The 18,125-nt window shown below is 60.0% G+C and overlaps 1 protein-coding gene across 1 annotated transcript in view; it reads right to left on the reverse strand.

Moving 5' to 3' along the window:
• Positions 1-18,125, reverse strand: part of STK32B (serine/threonine kinase 32B) — a 257,275-nt gene that overhangs the window by 7,306 nt on the left and 231,844 nt on the right. Inside the window, exons 7-11 of the mRNA XM_051829718.3 lie at positions 12,883-12,986; positions 11,325-11,441; positions 10,604-10,729; positions 9,251-9,382; positions 7,968-8,032 (exon numbers count right to left, since the gene is read on the reverse strand). Coding sequence (XP_051685678.3) covers positions 7,968-8,032; positions 9,251-9,382; positions 10,604-10,729; positions 11,325-11,441; positions 12,883-12,986 — 544 coding nt within the window. The remainder of the gene's footprint in view (positions 1-7,967; positions 8,033-9,250; positions 9,383-10,603; positions 10,730-11,324; positions 11,442-12,882; positions 12,987-18,125) is intronic.

Consider the following 18,125-nt stretch of genomic DNA (forward strand, 5'->3'; position numbering starts at 1 on the left):
GGGGCTGGGCCAGGCTGGAGCCAGGAGCCAGGAGCTTCCTCCGGGTCTCCCAGGTGGGTGCAGGGACCCAAGGACTTGGGCCATCTCCTGCTGCTTTCCCAGGCCACAGCAGAGAGCTGGATCGGAAGTGGAGCAGCTGGGATTTGAATTGGTGCCACATGGGATGTTGGCATTGCCGACGTAACCTGCGATACCACAGCGCCAGCGCCAATTCACTGTCTTTACAACCATTCCATGAACTTGGTTTGCTATCCCATTTTACAGATGAGAAGGCTGAGGCCCCGAATGCGGCCTAAGGCGGCAAAGCTGCTAAGATCAGGACTCAGAGCCAGGCCGCTTCCTGAATCCGTGCTTGGCCATTACGTATACAGGTGGAGCATACTTATCGCCAGATCCAAAATCCAAAGTGCTCTGAAATTCAAAACATTGAGAGCCACCCTGGTGCCACGTGGGAAATCCACACTAAGTGCTTCACCCATGACTATGAAAAGCATCGCACAGAATCACCTCCAGGTGGCGTGTGTGAGGGCACTCCCAGAGTCTGTGGGGAGCGGATCAAAACAGTTTATTTTGGGGACTGGCACTGTGGCACAGCGGGTTAAAGCCCAGGCCTGCGGCGCTGGCATCCCATGTGGGTGCTGGTTTGAGACCCAGCTACTCCTCTTCCGGTCCAGCTCTCTGCTGTGGCCTGGGAAAGCAGTGGAAGATGCCCCAAGTCCTTGGGCCCCTGCGCCCGTGTGGGAGACCCGGAAGAAGCTTATGGCTTTGGATCAGCGCAGCTCCGGCCGTCGCGGCCATCTGGGCAGTGAACCAGCAGGTGAAAGCTCTCTCTCTCCCCCTCTCTGTCTCTAGCCCTGTCTGTAACTCTGTCTTTCAAACAAATAAAATAAATCTTTAACAAAAAGTTTACAAAGTTTATTTTGGTGTGAAACATTTTGAAATCACACACAGCTCTTTCCCAACATGCATTTCCCACGACATTTTGGATGGCTCCTGTATAAAATGCAAATGAGTTTTGTGTTTAGACTTGGAGCTCATCCCCAAGATATCTTATTATGTGTATGCAAATATGAAAATATCTGAAATCCGAGGCACTTGTGGCCCCAAGCATTTTGGTTAGGGGATACTGCACTTGTTCTGCTTCTCTGTGGTTCAAAGCCAAAACTTAGAAAAAAAGAGAGTGAGAGATGGGATTCCTGGCCCGTTTTGGAAGGTCACTATGACTGATAGTCTGGCTGCGAATGAGAGTGGGCGTGGAAGGGAAGACGGCAGAGGTCGTCCTGTCTCAGTGCTGCCCCTCCCCCAGGGTCCAAACCCTGCTCCCCGCCCCCACGCCCCAGCCCACTCCTGCGCAGGCGCAGCTCCGGTCCTGAGCTACTGCTCCTCCACACAGAACTGAAACTCAGAAACCTGGGGACAGAGTGGTCTCTTTGCGCCGCCCCCCTGGCCTTCCGTCTCCTTCTTGCAGTTATTCAGACAATCCTGGGTCCTCGCTCCCGGGATACCCCTCCAGCCCTGGGGTGCTCCTCTTCCCGCTTCCCCGGCCCACTCTGCTGCACCTCCCTCTGCCCTCCGCCCTGCCTTCTCCAAGGGGCCGAAGTCCCTGGGCTGCCAGCTGGGTGCGGACAACGGGGAGCCTTGGCAGAGATCAGAAGGAGCAAGGGGCGCCCAGCGTGGGTGGCAGTGGATCCCGTGGCTTTCTCCGCGGGGTGTGGGCTAGGCAGGGAGTCCAAGAGCAAACACAGGAGCTGAGAGGCTCCCAGCAGCCTCTGGGCCTCAGCCCCGCAGGGCTAAAATCTCCACCCCTCCCACACCCACGCGGCACACCCACTTTGCCAGGACGCATCGTGCGGAAGATGCAGCACACGGCCTGCATGGAGACGCCTCCCTGAGGTCACCACCCACAGGCACCGAACCCCGCCCGAACGCACCCAGCGTGAACCCCGCGTGCGCCACCTCTGATCTCTGTACGGAAACCCTGCTCCCGCCTGAATCCAGCTCTTACATGGAGACAGGGACTTGGAATAAATCAGCTGGGCACCCCCACGTACCCCCAACTCTCACCCTGCACCTCGTCCTGGGCTGCTGGGAACACTACAAGGGCACTGCTCCAGGCCAGGCCGCCCCTCTGCAGGATCAGCCACGGCTGAGCTCCAAGTGGGGACACCCTGGCTTCAGGAAGCCGCAGTGGGCCCCAGAGTCTCTGCGTGCCCTGCACCCCTCCCCCCTCCCCCCACGTTAATTCAGTCAATTCTTTTGTGCCACCCCTCCCCCACCCCCAGCTCTCTGATCTGGGCCCTTTCCATCTCCCGGAGAGTTCTCTTCCTTAAGTCAACATCAATCTAACCCCGCTGCTCGGCTTCCTAAGCCCAGCACTGGCAGGAAGATGAACTCCAACCTCCCAAACTCACCAACAGACTCTGTTTCCCCTGCTGTCTCCTACCCGAAGCAAAACCAATCCCAGGGAGGCTGGCATGGGGGGTGGAGTCAGGCAAAGCCGGGCTGTGGTCAGCTCACCGTTCCCGCCCCTTCCCCCTCCTCTTTGCCAAGGACAGGAGCTCTGGCAAAACTGAAGGGAAGGCGGTGGTGGCTGCTCAGTAGGGGGCTGGCATTTGTTGAGTGCGTCCCCTGCGCCCACCCCTCAGTAGCACCCAAGATATTGCAGAAAACCCAGAACAGGGCAACTGTGGAGCTGGCCTTGCAAGCCAGGCACCGCCTGCTCTTTTTGTAACCTTAAGCAATTCTGTGATCTGTAACCGCTGACAAAATTGCTCTTGGGTCTCAAGTCAGGGGATGTGTTCGCCTTGCTGATACAATGTAACTTCTCCCCCTTCCCTGACCTAAATCTGCCCATCAACACTCATCCTGGTGAGCACCCCCTCCCCTGGCCTTAGGCGCCGACCCTCCCAAGTGTCTGAACCAATGAGGAACTGGGGGAAGGGATCCCCGTGGGATAGAAATGAAAGGAGCTGGATTTCTGAAGGCGGCGCCTGCTTCCACCTGCAGCCACTTGATGTCACATGTCTTCCCAAATGTTTAAGAGTAAGAACTCCGCAGGTATTTGCTGACAAACAAGAAGTCTTATGTCTTTGGGATCCTTTGTACGAATGCCCTTCACACTGATTCCCGCCATCTAAGGTCAGCTGGGTCAGCTGGTCAGGCGGATGTTTTTGGCAGGTGCGGAGTGCTGAGGGCATCAGAGGTGGCCACTGTGATCTGGAGTCCTGGCCTTGATTTCAAGATGCCGTGCCGTCCTGAGTCTCAGACTCCAGTCTGTAAAAGGTGGGCCATGATCCCGCCTTGCCCACCAGGGCCACAGTGAGCGAGCAGCAAGAGCAGGACCCGACTCACCCAGCCCCCAAGCCTGACGTACGTTTCACCGCTCGGACCTCGCTGGCTTGTTTCTGGTGGCTGCAGCCCACACTGGAGGGTTCCAGTCACATTACAAGGTCCTCCAGGGAAGTCACCTGGGCAGGTAACCGTCAAACTTTAAATACACACACATATATTAAAATATATATTTATATATTTATTTATTTATTTATTTTTGACAGGCAGAGTGGACAGTGAGAGAGAGAGACAGAGAGAAAGGTCTTCCTTTGCCGTTGGTTCACCCTCCAATGGCCGCCGCGGCCGGCGCGCTGCGGCCGGCGCACCGCGCTGATCCGGTGGCAGGAGCCAGGAGCCAGGTGCTTTTCCTGGTCTCCCATGGGGTGCAGGGCCCAAGCACCTGGGCCATCCTCCACTGCACTCCCTGGCCACAGCAGAGAGCTGGCCTGGAAGAGGGGCAATCGGGACAGAATCCGGCGCCCCGACCAGGACTAGAACCTGGTGTGCCGGCGCCGCTAGGCGGAGGATTAGCCTAGTGAGCCGCGGCGCCGGCCTATATATTTATTTAAAAGGCAGAGATACGTAGAGAGAAAGAGAGAGGTCTTCCATCCACTGGTTCACTCCCCAAATGGCTGCAATGGCCAGGGCTGGGCCAGGCTGAAGCCAGGAGCTTCCTCCGGGTCTCCCATGTGGGTGCAGGGCCCCAAGCACTTGGGCCGTCTTCTGCTGCTTTTCCCAGGCCATCAGCAGGAAGCTGGATGGGAAGCGGAGCCGCTGGGACTTGAAATGCTTAAAACCCCTATAGAATGCTGGCGGTGCAGGCTGTGGCTTTCCCTGCAACGCCACAATGCCGGCCCCTAAATATGTCTGGGGTGTTCAGCCTGCTGTGCCCTCTGTCTGCACTGCCCATCCCCCGCTGAGCATGGCTGTGGTTTGCTGCTGCGAGTCGTCCGAGCTCACGGGGTGCACCTTGGAGAAATACGGTCCAGTAAGGATGAAAGCAGGGGTTCCCAGCTGGGGGCGACTCCATCTGCCCGGAACACTGCGGGGTGGCCGGAGACATTCATGGTGTGCCTGGTGCCCGGTGCGTAGAGGCCAGGATCCCGCTAAACAGGCCGCCTTTGCCAGGAAGCCTTCACAACCAGGAATCGGAGAAGGCACAGGGAGCAAATGTCAATCATGCCAGGCTAGGGAGATCTGGGTTGAAGAACACAGCCTGCGGCCGTAACACCACACACACACGTTGGGTTTGATCACAAGTGATGCTGTTAGCAGGGTGGATGGTTCCCGCAGTTTACACTTCTAGGATCTGATAGTTTAGAGCCAAACGCACCTTGGATGTGACTTAGCCTCTTTAAGAGGCGGCAAGGAGAGGAACTCAGCTCCTCACTCTCGTTCCGCACCTCTGACGACTGCTACTGGAAACACCTCTTGGAAAAGTCATCCCTGCACAGAGCTTTGGCCAAAGACAGGAGGCTCAGCCCCACGGCACTTTTCTCAGACCGGAGGAGGCCTCGGCCGCCCAGGACTTCAGAGCCCAGCACAGCCCCTGGCCGCAGACGGCCCTCCTGGCCCCCAGGCTCTCGCCAGCCGAGAGCGCAAGCCGACAGCGAGCTGCATTCCCAGGACGCCAGGCGGTGCTGATTCTAGAGACCAAGCCCAGAGGGCTTAGATCCAGGGCACCCAGGTGTCCCACAGGGGCCTGTGCAGGGCTGCATCCCAGCAGGCTTTGCGCTGCCTCGTTCTTGTCCCCGTGGGAGGCCCGGTCCAGGACGGTGACGTTATCCGTCCGGGGGCTGAGGCAGCGCTTGTGCACGCCCCCTGACTCTTTCTGCTCATGCTTCTTCTGCCTGCTCTCTGTGTGGCAATGTGAGTCTGGCCCATGCAAGGGAGCTGTGCCGGGGAGGCGGGGCCCTCAGGGGTGCCCGTCAGCCACAAAGATGACGACCCTGGGGTGAGGCACAGAGCTGGGCGGACTGCAGTCCCGACGGGGAGTCCTTGTGACTCCACTCAGAACCAACGGCCAGGAGGCACCACGGGGACACACTGGTCCCCAGCAGACGGCATCTGGGACCACATGTCAGTCGTGCCAGGGCTGGATGGCATCACTGGAGGAGCAGGTGCGAGGCAGGCACGTCCGAGGCTGGCCCTGACAGAGCTCTCCCACCGAGCGACTTAAAGCAGCGCCCGCGATGCTCTCCGCTCTAGAGGTTGCAGTCCAAGGTCAGGACGTCGGCAGGGACCTGAGGGCTCTCCCGGCTTCTGGTGGGCTGCACGCTGTGGCTCACAGGTGCACTGCTCGGCCTCTGCTCCGTCTTCACAAGCTCCCCCCACCCCCACTGTGCTCGAGTCAATTCTCTGCTTAGCACACCAGTCCTGTTGAATTAAGGGCCAGCTCACTCCAGTGCGAGCCCATCTTTTTTTTTTTTTTTTTTTTTTTTTTTTTTTTGACAGGCAGAGTAGACAGTGAGAGAGAGAGAGACAGAGAGAAAGGTCTTCCTTTGCCGTTGGTTCACCCTCCAATGGCTGCCGCGGCCGGCACACCACGCTGATCCAAAGGCAGGAGCCAGGGGCTTCTCCTGGTCTCCCATGGGGTGCAGGGCCCAAGCACTTGGGCCATCCTCCACTGCACTCCCTGGCCACAGCAGAGAGCTGGCCTGGAAGAGGGGCAACCGGGACAGAATCCGGTGCCCTGACCGGGACTAGAATCCGGTGTGCCGGCACCGCGCTGATCTGATGGCAGGAGCCAGGAGCCAGGTGCTTTTCCTGGTCTCCCATGGGGTGCAGGGCCCAAGCACCTGGGCCATCCTCCACTGCACTCCCTGGCCACAGCAGAGAGCTGGCCTGGAAGAGGGGAAACTGGGACAGAATCCAGCGCCCCAATCGGGACTAGAACCTGGTGTGCCGGCGCCACAGGCGGAGGATTAGCCTAGTGAGCCGCGGCGCCGGCCGCGAGCCCATCTGAAGGGGGAGCAGAGGCGGGGAGCAGGAGCAGGCTTCAGAGCCCCCAGCACCACCTCCTGCCTCCCCGGAGCGAGGTGCATTGTGAACCCCAACCTCCGCTGCTCTCTACACTTTGCCAAATCCTGTACACTGTGCCAGGCTCACTTCAGATCCACGAACACGGACTTCACAGGGGGCCTCGCTTGGCCGGTGCTCCCTGTGCACATCCTAAGTGAGGGAGAGGCCGTCCGAGCAGCTGGGTCTCTGCTCACACAAGCCCTGAGTGACAGAAGGAGGGCCAGCGCCGTCTCGGGTTCCCTGACGAGGGAACCGCGTGGCGTTTCTGAGCCCCTCCCGGGGCACAGCAGAACTCGCAGTGGGAGGCCGCCTGCCCGCTCCGCATGGCTCACGGCGGCCAGCGGGCGTGCCTGCAGGTGCTCAGCGGTGCTAAGGGGGTGAGGGCCAGGGGGCCGGGCCTGCTGAGCCCCAGGCACTGCTGCTCTCTGAGAAGTTCCTGGGTCTGCGGGGCTGCAGGACAACGGCCAAGAGCTGGAACCACCAGGACCCCAGACTCGCCTTGCCCAGCGGTGACTCGTTATGCTCCCACAGCCTTCCTGTGCTGTGGCCAGGGCAGGGGGACCGAGGACGCCCGGGGCCCTGCAGCGAGGCTGCTGCCTGAGCCCCGGGCGAGTGCCTGGACTGACCTCAGAGCCGCAATCTCCCAGGTAAATGACCGGTTGTGGTCTCCATGGGCTCTGTGCCTCTGGCCCTCCCCCACCACGCCCCTCCTTCGTGCTCTGGGCATCGCATCATGGCTGCCACACTGGGCCCCTTCTCTGTGCCGGATTGCTGTGCCGTCCCCCCACTTAGCCAGGCATGGTGCTTCTGGGAGCCCTGAGCACCCGGCTGAGCCAGGAGCCCACCCTCAGACCCCCAGCCTGGGGCTGCCTTTTCCTATAGCTCCCTGCCCCATGCCTTGTCCCCTACAGGTGCTCATGGAAGGGCCAGCTGGCCACTGACCTCCTGCAGGGCAGCGGGCCTCTCTGCTGGGCCAACGCCTCACTCTGCATCCGTCACGTGGGGCTGCCCCTTTGACGCCCACTCTGACAAATCAACCACAGCAGATACACCCCCAGATACGAACCGAAGCTGGGACCGTGCCGGAGTCTCTCGCTTCCTTTGCTCCTGGATGGGCAGCCCCCGTGGGCCCCTTCAAGACGCTGCTTCCACCCAGCCTGTGCCGCCGAGGCTCCAGCCCCCCCAGCCCCCCACCCGTGTCACTGACACCATGGGAGCCATCTTCACGGGCTGCCCAGCCCCGCCGGCACGGTCAGCGGCCCTGCCACTCATAGTAAGGAGGTGCTTTCCATCTCCAGTGTTGCCCAGAGGCTCGCTGAGGTCAAGTTCCTGCCTTAGGGCACTCCGGAAGTGGCAGAGTCTCATTCCAGGGCCATCCCCTCCCCTACAGGAGCACCTGGAGACCCAGGGGGTGGACTGGTGTCTGACCACATGGCAGAGACAGGGTTAAAACCCAGATCTAACTCCCAGCTACGCCAGAGCCCTGGCTCTCCGTGCACGGACCCTCCCCTCCAGCCTTGGGGCCGGCTCCAGCTGGGGGCCAGGGACAGCGATTCCCCCAGGGAGACCTTGGGCACCGTGCAGGGGCTCTGCCGGGGTGCAAGGGGCGGGCTTACTTCTCTCTGTTGAAGATGATGAATTCCTTCCGCACCGTCTCCAAGCACTGCTGCAGGTGCCCGTTCTGCGAAAGGACACAGAGAGGAACTGAACGAGGCAGCACAGCCCAGGGCCTCGGGGCGAGGGGGCCACGCGGGGGAGCGGCAGCTTGATCTCCACGGGAAACGGACTGCACGCGAGGCTGCACGTGTGGGGAGCCGGGCAGCCAAACGCTGGTCTCAGCGTTCACCAGGCCAGAGTGGTGAGCAGTTGAAGAACAGCCTGGGAGGGGCTCATTCTCACTCTCTCTAGGAACAGGTGCAAGGACCCCTGGTACCACGATGCTCGCGACATTCGTCCTGGGGGGGCCCACGCACCCCACGTGGATGGCACGCCTGTGTTGGAGCACACCACCCCCACCCCTGTGTTCCCCATAAGCACATAGGGGCGTCCAGCTGGCTTCTGCAGTAGCCACAGCTGGCTTCGAGTCTCGGGCCACGGGACTTTTAGAAGCCATGAGGATGTTTTAATTCCTCTTAAAATGAACTTCAGCGTCAAAGGTCCGTGTCATTTCACAGTGATGTGGCTGCAGAAGGAAGACATTTAATGTATTTCTTTATCGAGAAGGGACCATTACGGGCTGACTTGCAACCTTCTGAATTATGCTGCCGTCCGGTGCCGTCGCATGGGCAGATGTGACCTTGCGTGGGAACAGGACCTCTGTGTGCCATCAAGGTAAGACGAGACCGTGGAGGACTAGGGTAGGCCCAACTCCACTGACTGCTGTCGGAGGAGGCCCCACGTGGAGATGGAGGCAGAGACTGGAGGATGCGGCTACAAGGTGAGGCACGCCAAGACTCTCCGCACCCACCAAAGGCTGGCAGAGGCAGGAGCACCCTCTGTGGATGCCTGGGCTCATGCCGTGGCCTCCAGAACTGTTGGGGAATAAATCCCGGTTGTTCCAAGCCGCTCAGTTTGGGATCCCTCACACGCAGCCTGGGAATGAACACAGAGGCTCGCGAAGGCAAAAGCATCCCAAGCCCAGGAGAGTCCCGGGCAGCCCCGGGGGCCTCGGGGCGCAGCCAGCCTGCACCGGAAACTGCTGGACTTCTGCAGTGGCCGCTTCCCTGTGGCTTAGAGCTGCCCCGCGCTCACGGAGATGGGGGTGTGAACGTCTACACAGCCCTCACAACTCTGGACCAGCGCCCATGGGCAGGGGCAGTGCTAGGAGGTCCCGCCAAGGGTCACGTGCAGTGCCCCCTTGTGTCTACACCGCTGCCTCACTCCGTCAGAGCCGGCTCACCAGGGGACAGCCGTCCTTCGTGCCGTCTTTGGACCTGTGCTTGGCCAGCCTCTTCTTCTTCTTGTGGAGCGGCTTTGACTCCAGGATCATTTCCTCAAGTTCAAACGTGGGGTCGCAGTTCAGCCTCCCTTTCTGCGGGGGAGCGGAGAAGAGCACTCGTGTGTCTATGTCCCCCCACCCCCACCGCCACCTCTCCCCTCCCTCCCTCGGTCCAGCCAGTAACCGTGACCCCCGCGGCACACGCCGGTCACACTTCCCTGCATCCTCACTGGGGACCCCTCGCTTTAGCCCCGCCCCCGGGGCAGCCCCTTCCCTAACATTCCCCTTGGAGGTTCAGTTTTGCTCCTTTTCGTTCACCAGTGAACTGTAAATCCCATTCGTCATCACTGCATTGTAAAATGCCCGTTGCATTGTGGGCTGGAGCCTCTGGCCCCATTCAGACACGGGGGTCGGTGGATTCCGTGGCCACCGCCCACTCACAGCACCACGGCCACAGGGCAGTTTTAATCCACTGTTCATAGGTGAGCCACGTAAACTCCCGGCCAGCAGCTTTCAAGGTCACAGAGCTTGGAGGTGGCCAAGAGTCACCCAGGATTCCTGTGGGGTCCAGGGGTCCCCAGGGGCCCTGTGCAAACCCCTCCAGGTCAAGGGCAGTGGCTCAGCCACAGGTGCCTGGGAAGGCGTCCATGCTGGTCTGGGTGCCAGCGTCTCTCTCCCGGAGGACTGCGTCCCTGCCCCTGCACGTCCCCCTCCAGCTCCAGCCCGAGCCCGTGACAACATGAGGCCGCTACTTCCACTTCCACACCCCAGCTGGCTGTAACCATGACCGTGGCTGTGAGCAGGCTTCCTGGCGTAGCGTGCACCTGCTCTGGGCCTCGCTTCTTGGGACTCCCCTCGGATTTATCTGGCAGCCATACGGCCTCTGCCCTGACCTTGAGGCCCAGGTGCTCTGATGCCCCCACACGTGTGACCTTGGTGTCCCCTGGGCCTGCCAGGTTCCCTCCCTGCCCCAGGGCCCACCCCCTCACCATCCCTCGCCCCTCCCTCTTCCGAGCAGGGGTGCCTGGAGTATCTCACGTGCTCTCTACCTGGGTAGCACCCATCTCCCTCACCCACAGCCAGCTCTGGGAAGGGCTCTACTGCCTGACCCATGTAGCTCGGGACAGGAAGGAGACTCAGCAGCCCCAGAACCCACCACCAGAACAGATCCACACAGCTGCAGAACCGGGTCAAGTTCGGCCCGAATCTCAGGAAGAAGTGAACCCTCTGAGGTTCACGTGGCCACGGGCAGGAGAGGGGTTGCGAGCCAGCTGCGGGGGTCATGCCTGGCACCCAGGGACGAGGCTCACTCACGTTGGGCACAAAGCCGGGCATCAGCGCCTTTTCGAACACGGCGTCCCAGTTCACGTCGGCCAGGTAGGGGGCGCTCTGGATGGCACTGAGGCTGGAGAGGCGGCTCTCGGGGTCCCTGGTCAGGAGCTGTGGTTAGAGGGCACATGTGCTCCTGTTGGCCACGCAGCCCACAGAGGTCAGTGGGGAGTGGGATGGTGGGGGCCTCCCTGGGGACAGGGACCTGCCCTCCGGTTAAGCCCCGTCCATGTCCTGCCCCCTCTGTGTCAGTACTGTCTACACTCACCCCTGTACAGCTGGGAGGGTCGGAGGCCAGGCCGCCTTTGCCAGGCCACCCAGCAAGGCACTGCTGGGACACCGACCATGCTCTGCAAAGACTTCCGGTTAAAACCAGAAAGAATCAGCTGCCTTGGCCTTGGCCTTCCAGCCTGGTCCTAGGAGAATCAGATCCGCTCCCTGTGACCGGTCTCTGTGACCTCAAGGAGGTGCCTTCGGTGCGTTTCATGTTTGCATTTGGAAGGGGCCTGCGGCAGGGTGGACAGGCCGGGGGCCTGCTGGGACAGCCCCCTCCCCGTTCTCTGTGAGCTGCATCCCCCACCCCCGCCTCCAGGGAGGGCCCACAGCCCGCAGGGGAGCCTGGCTGACATCCCCACTCCCCCTGCCTGCAGCTGCAGGTGTCCTGTCTCCATCACCGAGTGCCCTGGCGGCCGGGGGCTGCCCTCACCTTCTTCAGCAGGGCCACCATCCCCTTGCACCACGTGGACGAGTAGTGGACGCGTTCCACCTTGAACATGTGCAGAATCTCATCGATGGGCGTGGCCGAGTGGATCTCAAAGGGCCGCTGCAGGGGGAGCACGGGCGGGGTCAGAGGGAGGGGGCATGGGGCCGGCACCGCCCACGCCACGTAGAGCTGGGTGACTACTACCTCAGGCTCCTCTTCCCTTCCCCAGAGCAGGTGTCCAGAACCCAGGTGACAGACAGGCACCAGGCACAGGGACCCTTTGGGCGGGTGCCGCTGCTGTGGCCACAGCAGGTGAGGTGACGCTCAGGTCACACAGCCCCTGAGTGTGGCAGCCGTGCCCGCTCTGCGACATCAACTTTCACTGTCTACTGGGCCCCCAGGGACACCTCCAGTCACAGATGCACCTGTCGGAGGGCCTCAGCCGCCATCTTCCCTGTCCTGGCTGAGCCGGCACCAGGAGCAGGCAGGGCTGACATGACCAATATCGGGTCTGGCTGGCGAGGGATGGGAGGCGCCGGGACCCTGTCACCTGCCTCCTCCATCCACAGCGAGGATGGCTGGGCTTCCTGACGGATTTCTCAGCATTGCCGCTGGAGGTCCCAGCTCCTCAGCGCTTCTCGAAGCTCAGGAAGGCCGACCATGAGAGCCTGAGCCCACCAACCCCACCGGCTGCACACTCAGCCACTCTTAGCGCTGCACTCTGGCCTCTAGGGGGAGCTCCAGAACCCTCCAGCTTCTCCGTCTACCCAGCCAGGGCAGGCAAAGAGGAAAAGACCACACAGCAGCGTAGGGTGGGTTTTCAGGGCCTGGGCCTGTCCAGGTGGAGGGCCCCCACCCCGCGCATGGCCCCACATTTGGGGTCTCTTGTGGTCCTCTGCCTTACTCCATGGCAGCCACTCAGCTGGGGATCTGTCCCCAGGTGACTTCTGGTCGTCCTAACGAGGTGGGGAGCTTCCTGCCTGGGCTCAGGGAGAAGCTGGGTGCAGGCCCCGCCCAGTCCTCCAGGGTTCCCTCAGGACAAAGCCTGCAAGGTCGTTATCATCCCTGTAGTGAGAACAGGGACGCCAGGGTCCCGAGAGGGAGGGGGCCTCAGCTTCCGAGGATACCGATGCCAGGAAAACACCCGCCGAGGTCAGCGTCCGCACAGCCTCTTCTGCGAGTTACTGGCCACCAGGGCTCCAGCAGCCACTTCCAGCTGCCGACTGTCAACGAAAGAAGCAGGAAGCTCCCGAACGCACCATGGTTAGAGGTCACTGAGCTCTGTATCTGGCGAGAATACAGGAGGAGGCATGGCCAAGCCGGGACTCAGGCGCAGGTGTGCTGCCAGGAGTGTCCTCAGAGGACAGCGCTGGCAACCACCTCTGCACATCCCACCAGGAGAGGGAGGGGGTTGGGCTTTCTGATGCTTGGGGCCCTCGGGGGCAGCCACAGGCCATTGGCACTGAAACCCCTGGTCCCAGCCACCAGCCTTGCCGACTCCTCCGGCCTGGCACTGCTTGAGCCATGACTCCGTGGCCCCTCACATCCCCCCATGCCTTACCCAGCCCCGCAGCAGCTCGTAGGCTGTGACGCCCAGGGACCACCAGTCGACCGGGTACGAGTACCCAGGGCCTCCGTCCACGTACACCTGGAAAACCTCCGGGGCTGCCAGAGACAGGACAAAGAACATCAGTGGTGGCACAGTCCACGCTCACCACCCAGCTCTTAGGGACCGCAGAGCCCGTGCCACGGGTGCCACCATGCCACGAGGTCCTGCCCCCAGCAGGCACCGCAGGACACAGCCCTGTGACACTGGGGCAGGGCCCTAAGTGTGCAGTGCAGGGGGTGTCTCCTCCATGGGATCGGGACAGGAGCCCGGTGGGGCTGGGTGTGATGGAGCAGGAGTCACGGCTGGTGGGTGGGGACCAGGAGGGAGCCGAGCTGCAGCTGGTGAGAACCGGGGTGTCAGTCCCTCTGCTTCCGGTACCACGTCAGGGCCAGGCATCCAACAACCAGGGTGCATGGAGCTTCCTGTGCCTGAGCCCATCGCAGGGAGGGTTTCACGCCACACGGGCGGGACCTAATCTGACGTACCCAGCGCAGACAAATCTACAGAGGCAGGAGACAGACAGGAGGGAGGGGGGCGGGGAGTGGCGGCTGCTTCAGGAACACGGGGTTCCTTTAGCGGCAAAACGACGGCGATTTGGAACTAGAAAGAGGTGGGGAACTGCACACGTTGCAAACGCGCTGAACGCTATCGGACAGGCTGGATCTCTGTCATGTGAATTTCAATTCATTGAGAGAAAAAGCAGCCAAGGGCAGAGACCCCTGGGTGGCGCACTGCCCCTCTCCAAGGGGATGGGCGGGGCCTCAGGCCGCCTCCCTGGGCCAGGAGGGCACTGGTTTCCAGCAACATTTTGTGAAATGTTGGTTACTTTTAGCAGATTGCCTTACAGGACTAAACCCCATTTTACAGCTGTCAGAGCAGCCCCAATCTGTCCAGGAAGCCCCGACACCTCGGGTGGAACACCATCTCCCACAGATTCCAGGACGGGGCAGGTGGTAGGAGGCGGGCAGGGAGCGTGGGCGGAGCCGCTCGCCCAGGGGCTGCTGGGCTGGCAGCTCACCGCGGTCTCACTCACCGGTGGCCAGACCGCAGCTGCTCCCGCTGCACCCTCAGATCCTGCCTGCCCCTTCAGAGCACCCGCCGGGGACAGAGGAGGTTCAGAGAGGGCCAGTGGCTGCAGAGCCACACGGCAGGAGGCACACAGCTTCTGAGATGTGCCTTTCCCGCCGGTGGAATCCCTGTCGGTACTGACGTCCCTTTTGGCACAAAAGCACACTCTGTGGCACGCTGGGGCACGGGGCCATCAGGAGTGTGAGCGACTGTCCCCTCAGGCTGCTCGTCCCACGCATGGCAAGCTGGGAAGCAGAGGGGCTGTCGGCGTGGCTGGGGCAGAGGTTAGCAAGTTACTATTTCCATCTCATAAGGTGCCAGCGGGGATGACGGTGTACTCGTTGGCTTGTCCTGAGGATTAAGACAATAGTGCCACAGACTTGGCAGGATGCTGGCCCCTGCTGAGTGTGCCACACACAGCAGGCGTGGACGGGAGCCTGGTTGTCCCTCCCACCGCCTCCTCGTCCCCCATCCTACTCAGTCCCCGCCACGTCCACCTAAGTCCAGAAACGTGCGGGCCACTGAACTCTTCTGCCTCAGCCGCACGGACTCAGAGGCCAAGGCCTGCGGGTTTATATTTTCAGCATCTCTCCCTTTGCTCCTTCCTCTCCGCCCAGCATTCTATGCTGGTTCTCCTCGCAGGAGCTGGGCACTGAGCCCGCAGCTGAGCTGGGACCTGTAAGGCCCTGAGGTCCTCATTTCCTGTCCCACAGTCCCAGTGCTTGCCCCTCCCTCCTGTGACCTGGGCGTTCCCAAAGAGGCCACCTCCTGCCCCCGCGCATCCCCAGGCCTGGAGGGGGCCACAAGGCTCCCTCGGCACCAGATGCACCCGTGACAGCAGCGATGGCTGTGGGGCCGAGGCACTCCCCACATATCCCTGTCGTACCCGGACACCCCAGGTGTCGCAATCCTGATGTCACTGGGCTATGCGACTGCTTTGTGGGCCCAGAGTCATGCTCTCCCGGGTTAGAGCTGGGACAGGCACGAGCCACGCACCTGACAGCACCCCCACGTCCGGGCGGAAGAGCAGCGGCAGCCCTGAGCTACAGAGCGGTACTAGGGATTCTACGCACACCGGCCCTTCCATCCTCCCGGCCGCCGGTGACAGAAGGGCTGCGAGGACCTCCACGTTTCAGCGAGGACACTCGAGTGTGACGGCTGTGACGGGCCGGATGCTGGCCGCAGACGGAGCCGAGGTCACACCTGTGTTTGCAAAGGGGCTCCATGCGGCTGTCGTTAAGGATGGCAAGACAAAATCATCTTGGATTCAGGACAGGTCCTAGACCCCAGTACCGATGTCTTCACCAGAGAAAGCCCAGGGATCCGGGGTGCGGGCAGAGGCTAGGGCACCCGCAGCTGCCAGGAGCTGGCCGAGGCAGCGAGGACCCCGCCCGGCGGAATTCCTAGAAGCGCCATCCTGCTGATAGCGGGTCAGGGCTGCTGGGGGAGATGCGTTTCCTCTGTCTGAAGGGGCCTGGTTTCGGTCACTTGTTCCTCAGCCGCCAGAAACGAATCCAAGGTAAGGGACTCGTAAGGGGCACCCAGCTGGTGTGGCAGAGCTGGCACGGGCGTCTCTCAGTTTTAGGGTGTTGGAGCCTGCCCCCCCACACTGGGCACTGGCCAGGAGGGACCCTGCTGCCCGGGGCTCTGCAATCCAATATGCCCTCCTCCCCTCCCCTCCCAGGGGCAGTTTTCCAGCCCCAGGGAAATTACCCCGATCTGTTATTGAATGAACAATGAAAGGCTACCTAAGTGAGAGCTCAGTTCATTCAGGCACCAGCGCACCTGTTCCCCAGATGACCCAGGAGCTCTGTCGGAAGTCTTTGCATTACAGGTGCCGAGAAGCCGTGGGGAAGCAGAGATAAGCAGCAGGCCCTGCCTGTCTCTGGACCCTTGAGGGTAATTTATAGCTCTTTGGCACTTAGCAAGCCAGATGCACTTGGTATCACACGCTTACATATTAACTGGAGATAACGCGAAGCCCTTGCCTCAGTCTGATAATTCCTCTCTTTTGGGGGACGCCAATAGCATTCATAGCAAAGAAAACTGGTTTCATTAAGTGTAGAAGAAACTGCTCAACCATTGGCCATCAAACTTCTGCCACGGAGAGGCAGGAGGGGAAGCGTGATTGGCTGATGAGTAGATCGGGGCAAGAAGAAACAATGAGCCAGTACTGGAAAACGCGTTTACGTTAAATGCATCAGATGCAACTAGGACATTCAAGAGAAGAGGCCTGTGGAAGTTCTCGTGGAGCACGATGCCCTCACGGGGAGAGAGAGACAGAACCGGTGCATTCTGCAGTACGCCAGTGAGCGAACCTGGGGATGAGCGCCTATGACCAAGCCTCTGTGCTGATGGAAAAGGGAGTTCAGGGGTGGCCGCTGTGGCGCTATGGGTCAGGCCTCCACCTGCAGCATCAGCAACCCATATGTTCGAGTCCCGGCTGCTCCTCTTCCCATCCAGCTCCCTGCTAATGCGCCCGGGGAAGCAGCGGGAGACGGCGCAGCTCAGGACCCCTGCACCCACGTGGGAGACCCGGAAGAAGCTCCCGGCTCCCGGCTTCAGCTTGATCCAGCCCTGGCCATTGTGGCCATTTGTGGAGGCAACAAATAAATGGAAATTCTCTCTCTCTGTTTCTCCCTCTCTCTCGCTCTCTGAAACTCTGCCTTTCAAATAAGTGAATGAATCTATTAAGAAAAAGTGAGTTTGTACTCACAGGTTGAGTAGCTTTTGTCCAAAATGCTTGGACAAGTACTGAAGTATTTTGGATTTTTCCATTCTTTGGAATATTTCCAGGCACATAATGAGGTATCTTGTTAATAAGGTATCTTGTTGACAAGATGACCTGAGTCTAATCATGAAAGTAATTTATGTTTCATATATGCCCAATGCACACAGCCTGAAGGTATTTTTTTAAAGATTTATTTATTTATTTGAAAGGCAGAGTTACAGAAAGGCAGAGGGAGAGAAAGACAGACAAACAGACAGACACACACACACACGCACACAGAGTGAGAGAGGTCTTCCATCCACTGGTTCACTCCCCAAATGGCCACCATGGCCAGAGCTGAGAGGATCCAAAACCAGGAGCCAGGAGCTTCTTCCAGGTCTCCCACACGGGTGCAGGGGCCCAAGCACTTGGGCCATCTTCCACTGCTTTCCCAGGCCATAGCAGAGAGCTGGATCAGAAGTGGAGCAGCCAGGACTCGAACCGGCGCCCGTATGGGATGCCAGCACTGCAGGTGGCGGCTTTACCTGCTACACCACAGCACCAGCCCCAGGAGTATATTCTTGTAAGATTCTTGTATTATATTTATGTCAAGGTAGATCCTAACTAGTTGATTACAAATATCATAAATCTAGGGCAATCTGTAAACTTGATTTTTCAAGAGAGGTGCGTACACTCAGCTCACAGAGAACTCAGAGTGGAATTGTAACTAAAGATCAACTAATCAAAATGAGGCAGAAAAGGGGAGAGAGATCCAGTGAAATAAATATTAAAAAGAAGATGAAGGATCGAATCCTATCAACAGCTACATTAAATGTAAATGGTCTAAATATCAAAGTACAGACTGTTGTCCTAGATGAACAAAGACTGGAAAAGAAACGTGCTTTAAGTATAAAGACACAGAAACAGAATAAAAGGTAAGGATGGCAAATCCGCTAGCAGGGGCCTCAGACGGCCTCACAGAGCAAGTGGCCGGCATCTCTCGGCTCGGTCTCATCACGGTCACCTCCCACCAGCCCTGTGGGCGTGCCTAGGTCATGAAGGGCGGGAAAATCCTCCAATAGGGATGTTGTTCTGCCTTGCTCCTTGTGGAACATCTGCCAACACATCCCTGATGCTCCAGGCAGACAGCAGCCAGAGGAAGGCTGCGGCGTTGGGCGTGACGTCAGACAAGGCAGACAAGCAGGGAACGAGGACAGGATGTAACCGTAAATGGGAGAGTTTACCGCTCCTACGTGTAAACACACCTTACAGCACAGAATCACAAGAGACAAGCCTGAAGCTCAAGGGCCGGCACTGTGGCATAGTGGGTAAAGCTACTGCCTGTGATGTGGGCATCCCTTATGGGCACCGGTTCGAGTCCCGGCTGCTCCACTTCTGATCCAGCTCTCTGCTAGCG

The sequence above is a fragment of the Oryctolagus cuniculus genome, chromosome 2, assembly GCF_051225735.1.
Source record: "Oryctolagus cuniculus isolate XC-2025 breed Fujian yellow rabbit chromosome 2, ASM5122573v1, whole genome shotgun sequence".
NCBI classification, from domain to species: Eukaryota; Metazoa; Chordata; class Mammalia; order Lagomorpha; family Leporidae; genus Oryctolagus; species Oryctolagus cuniculus.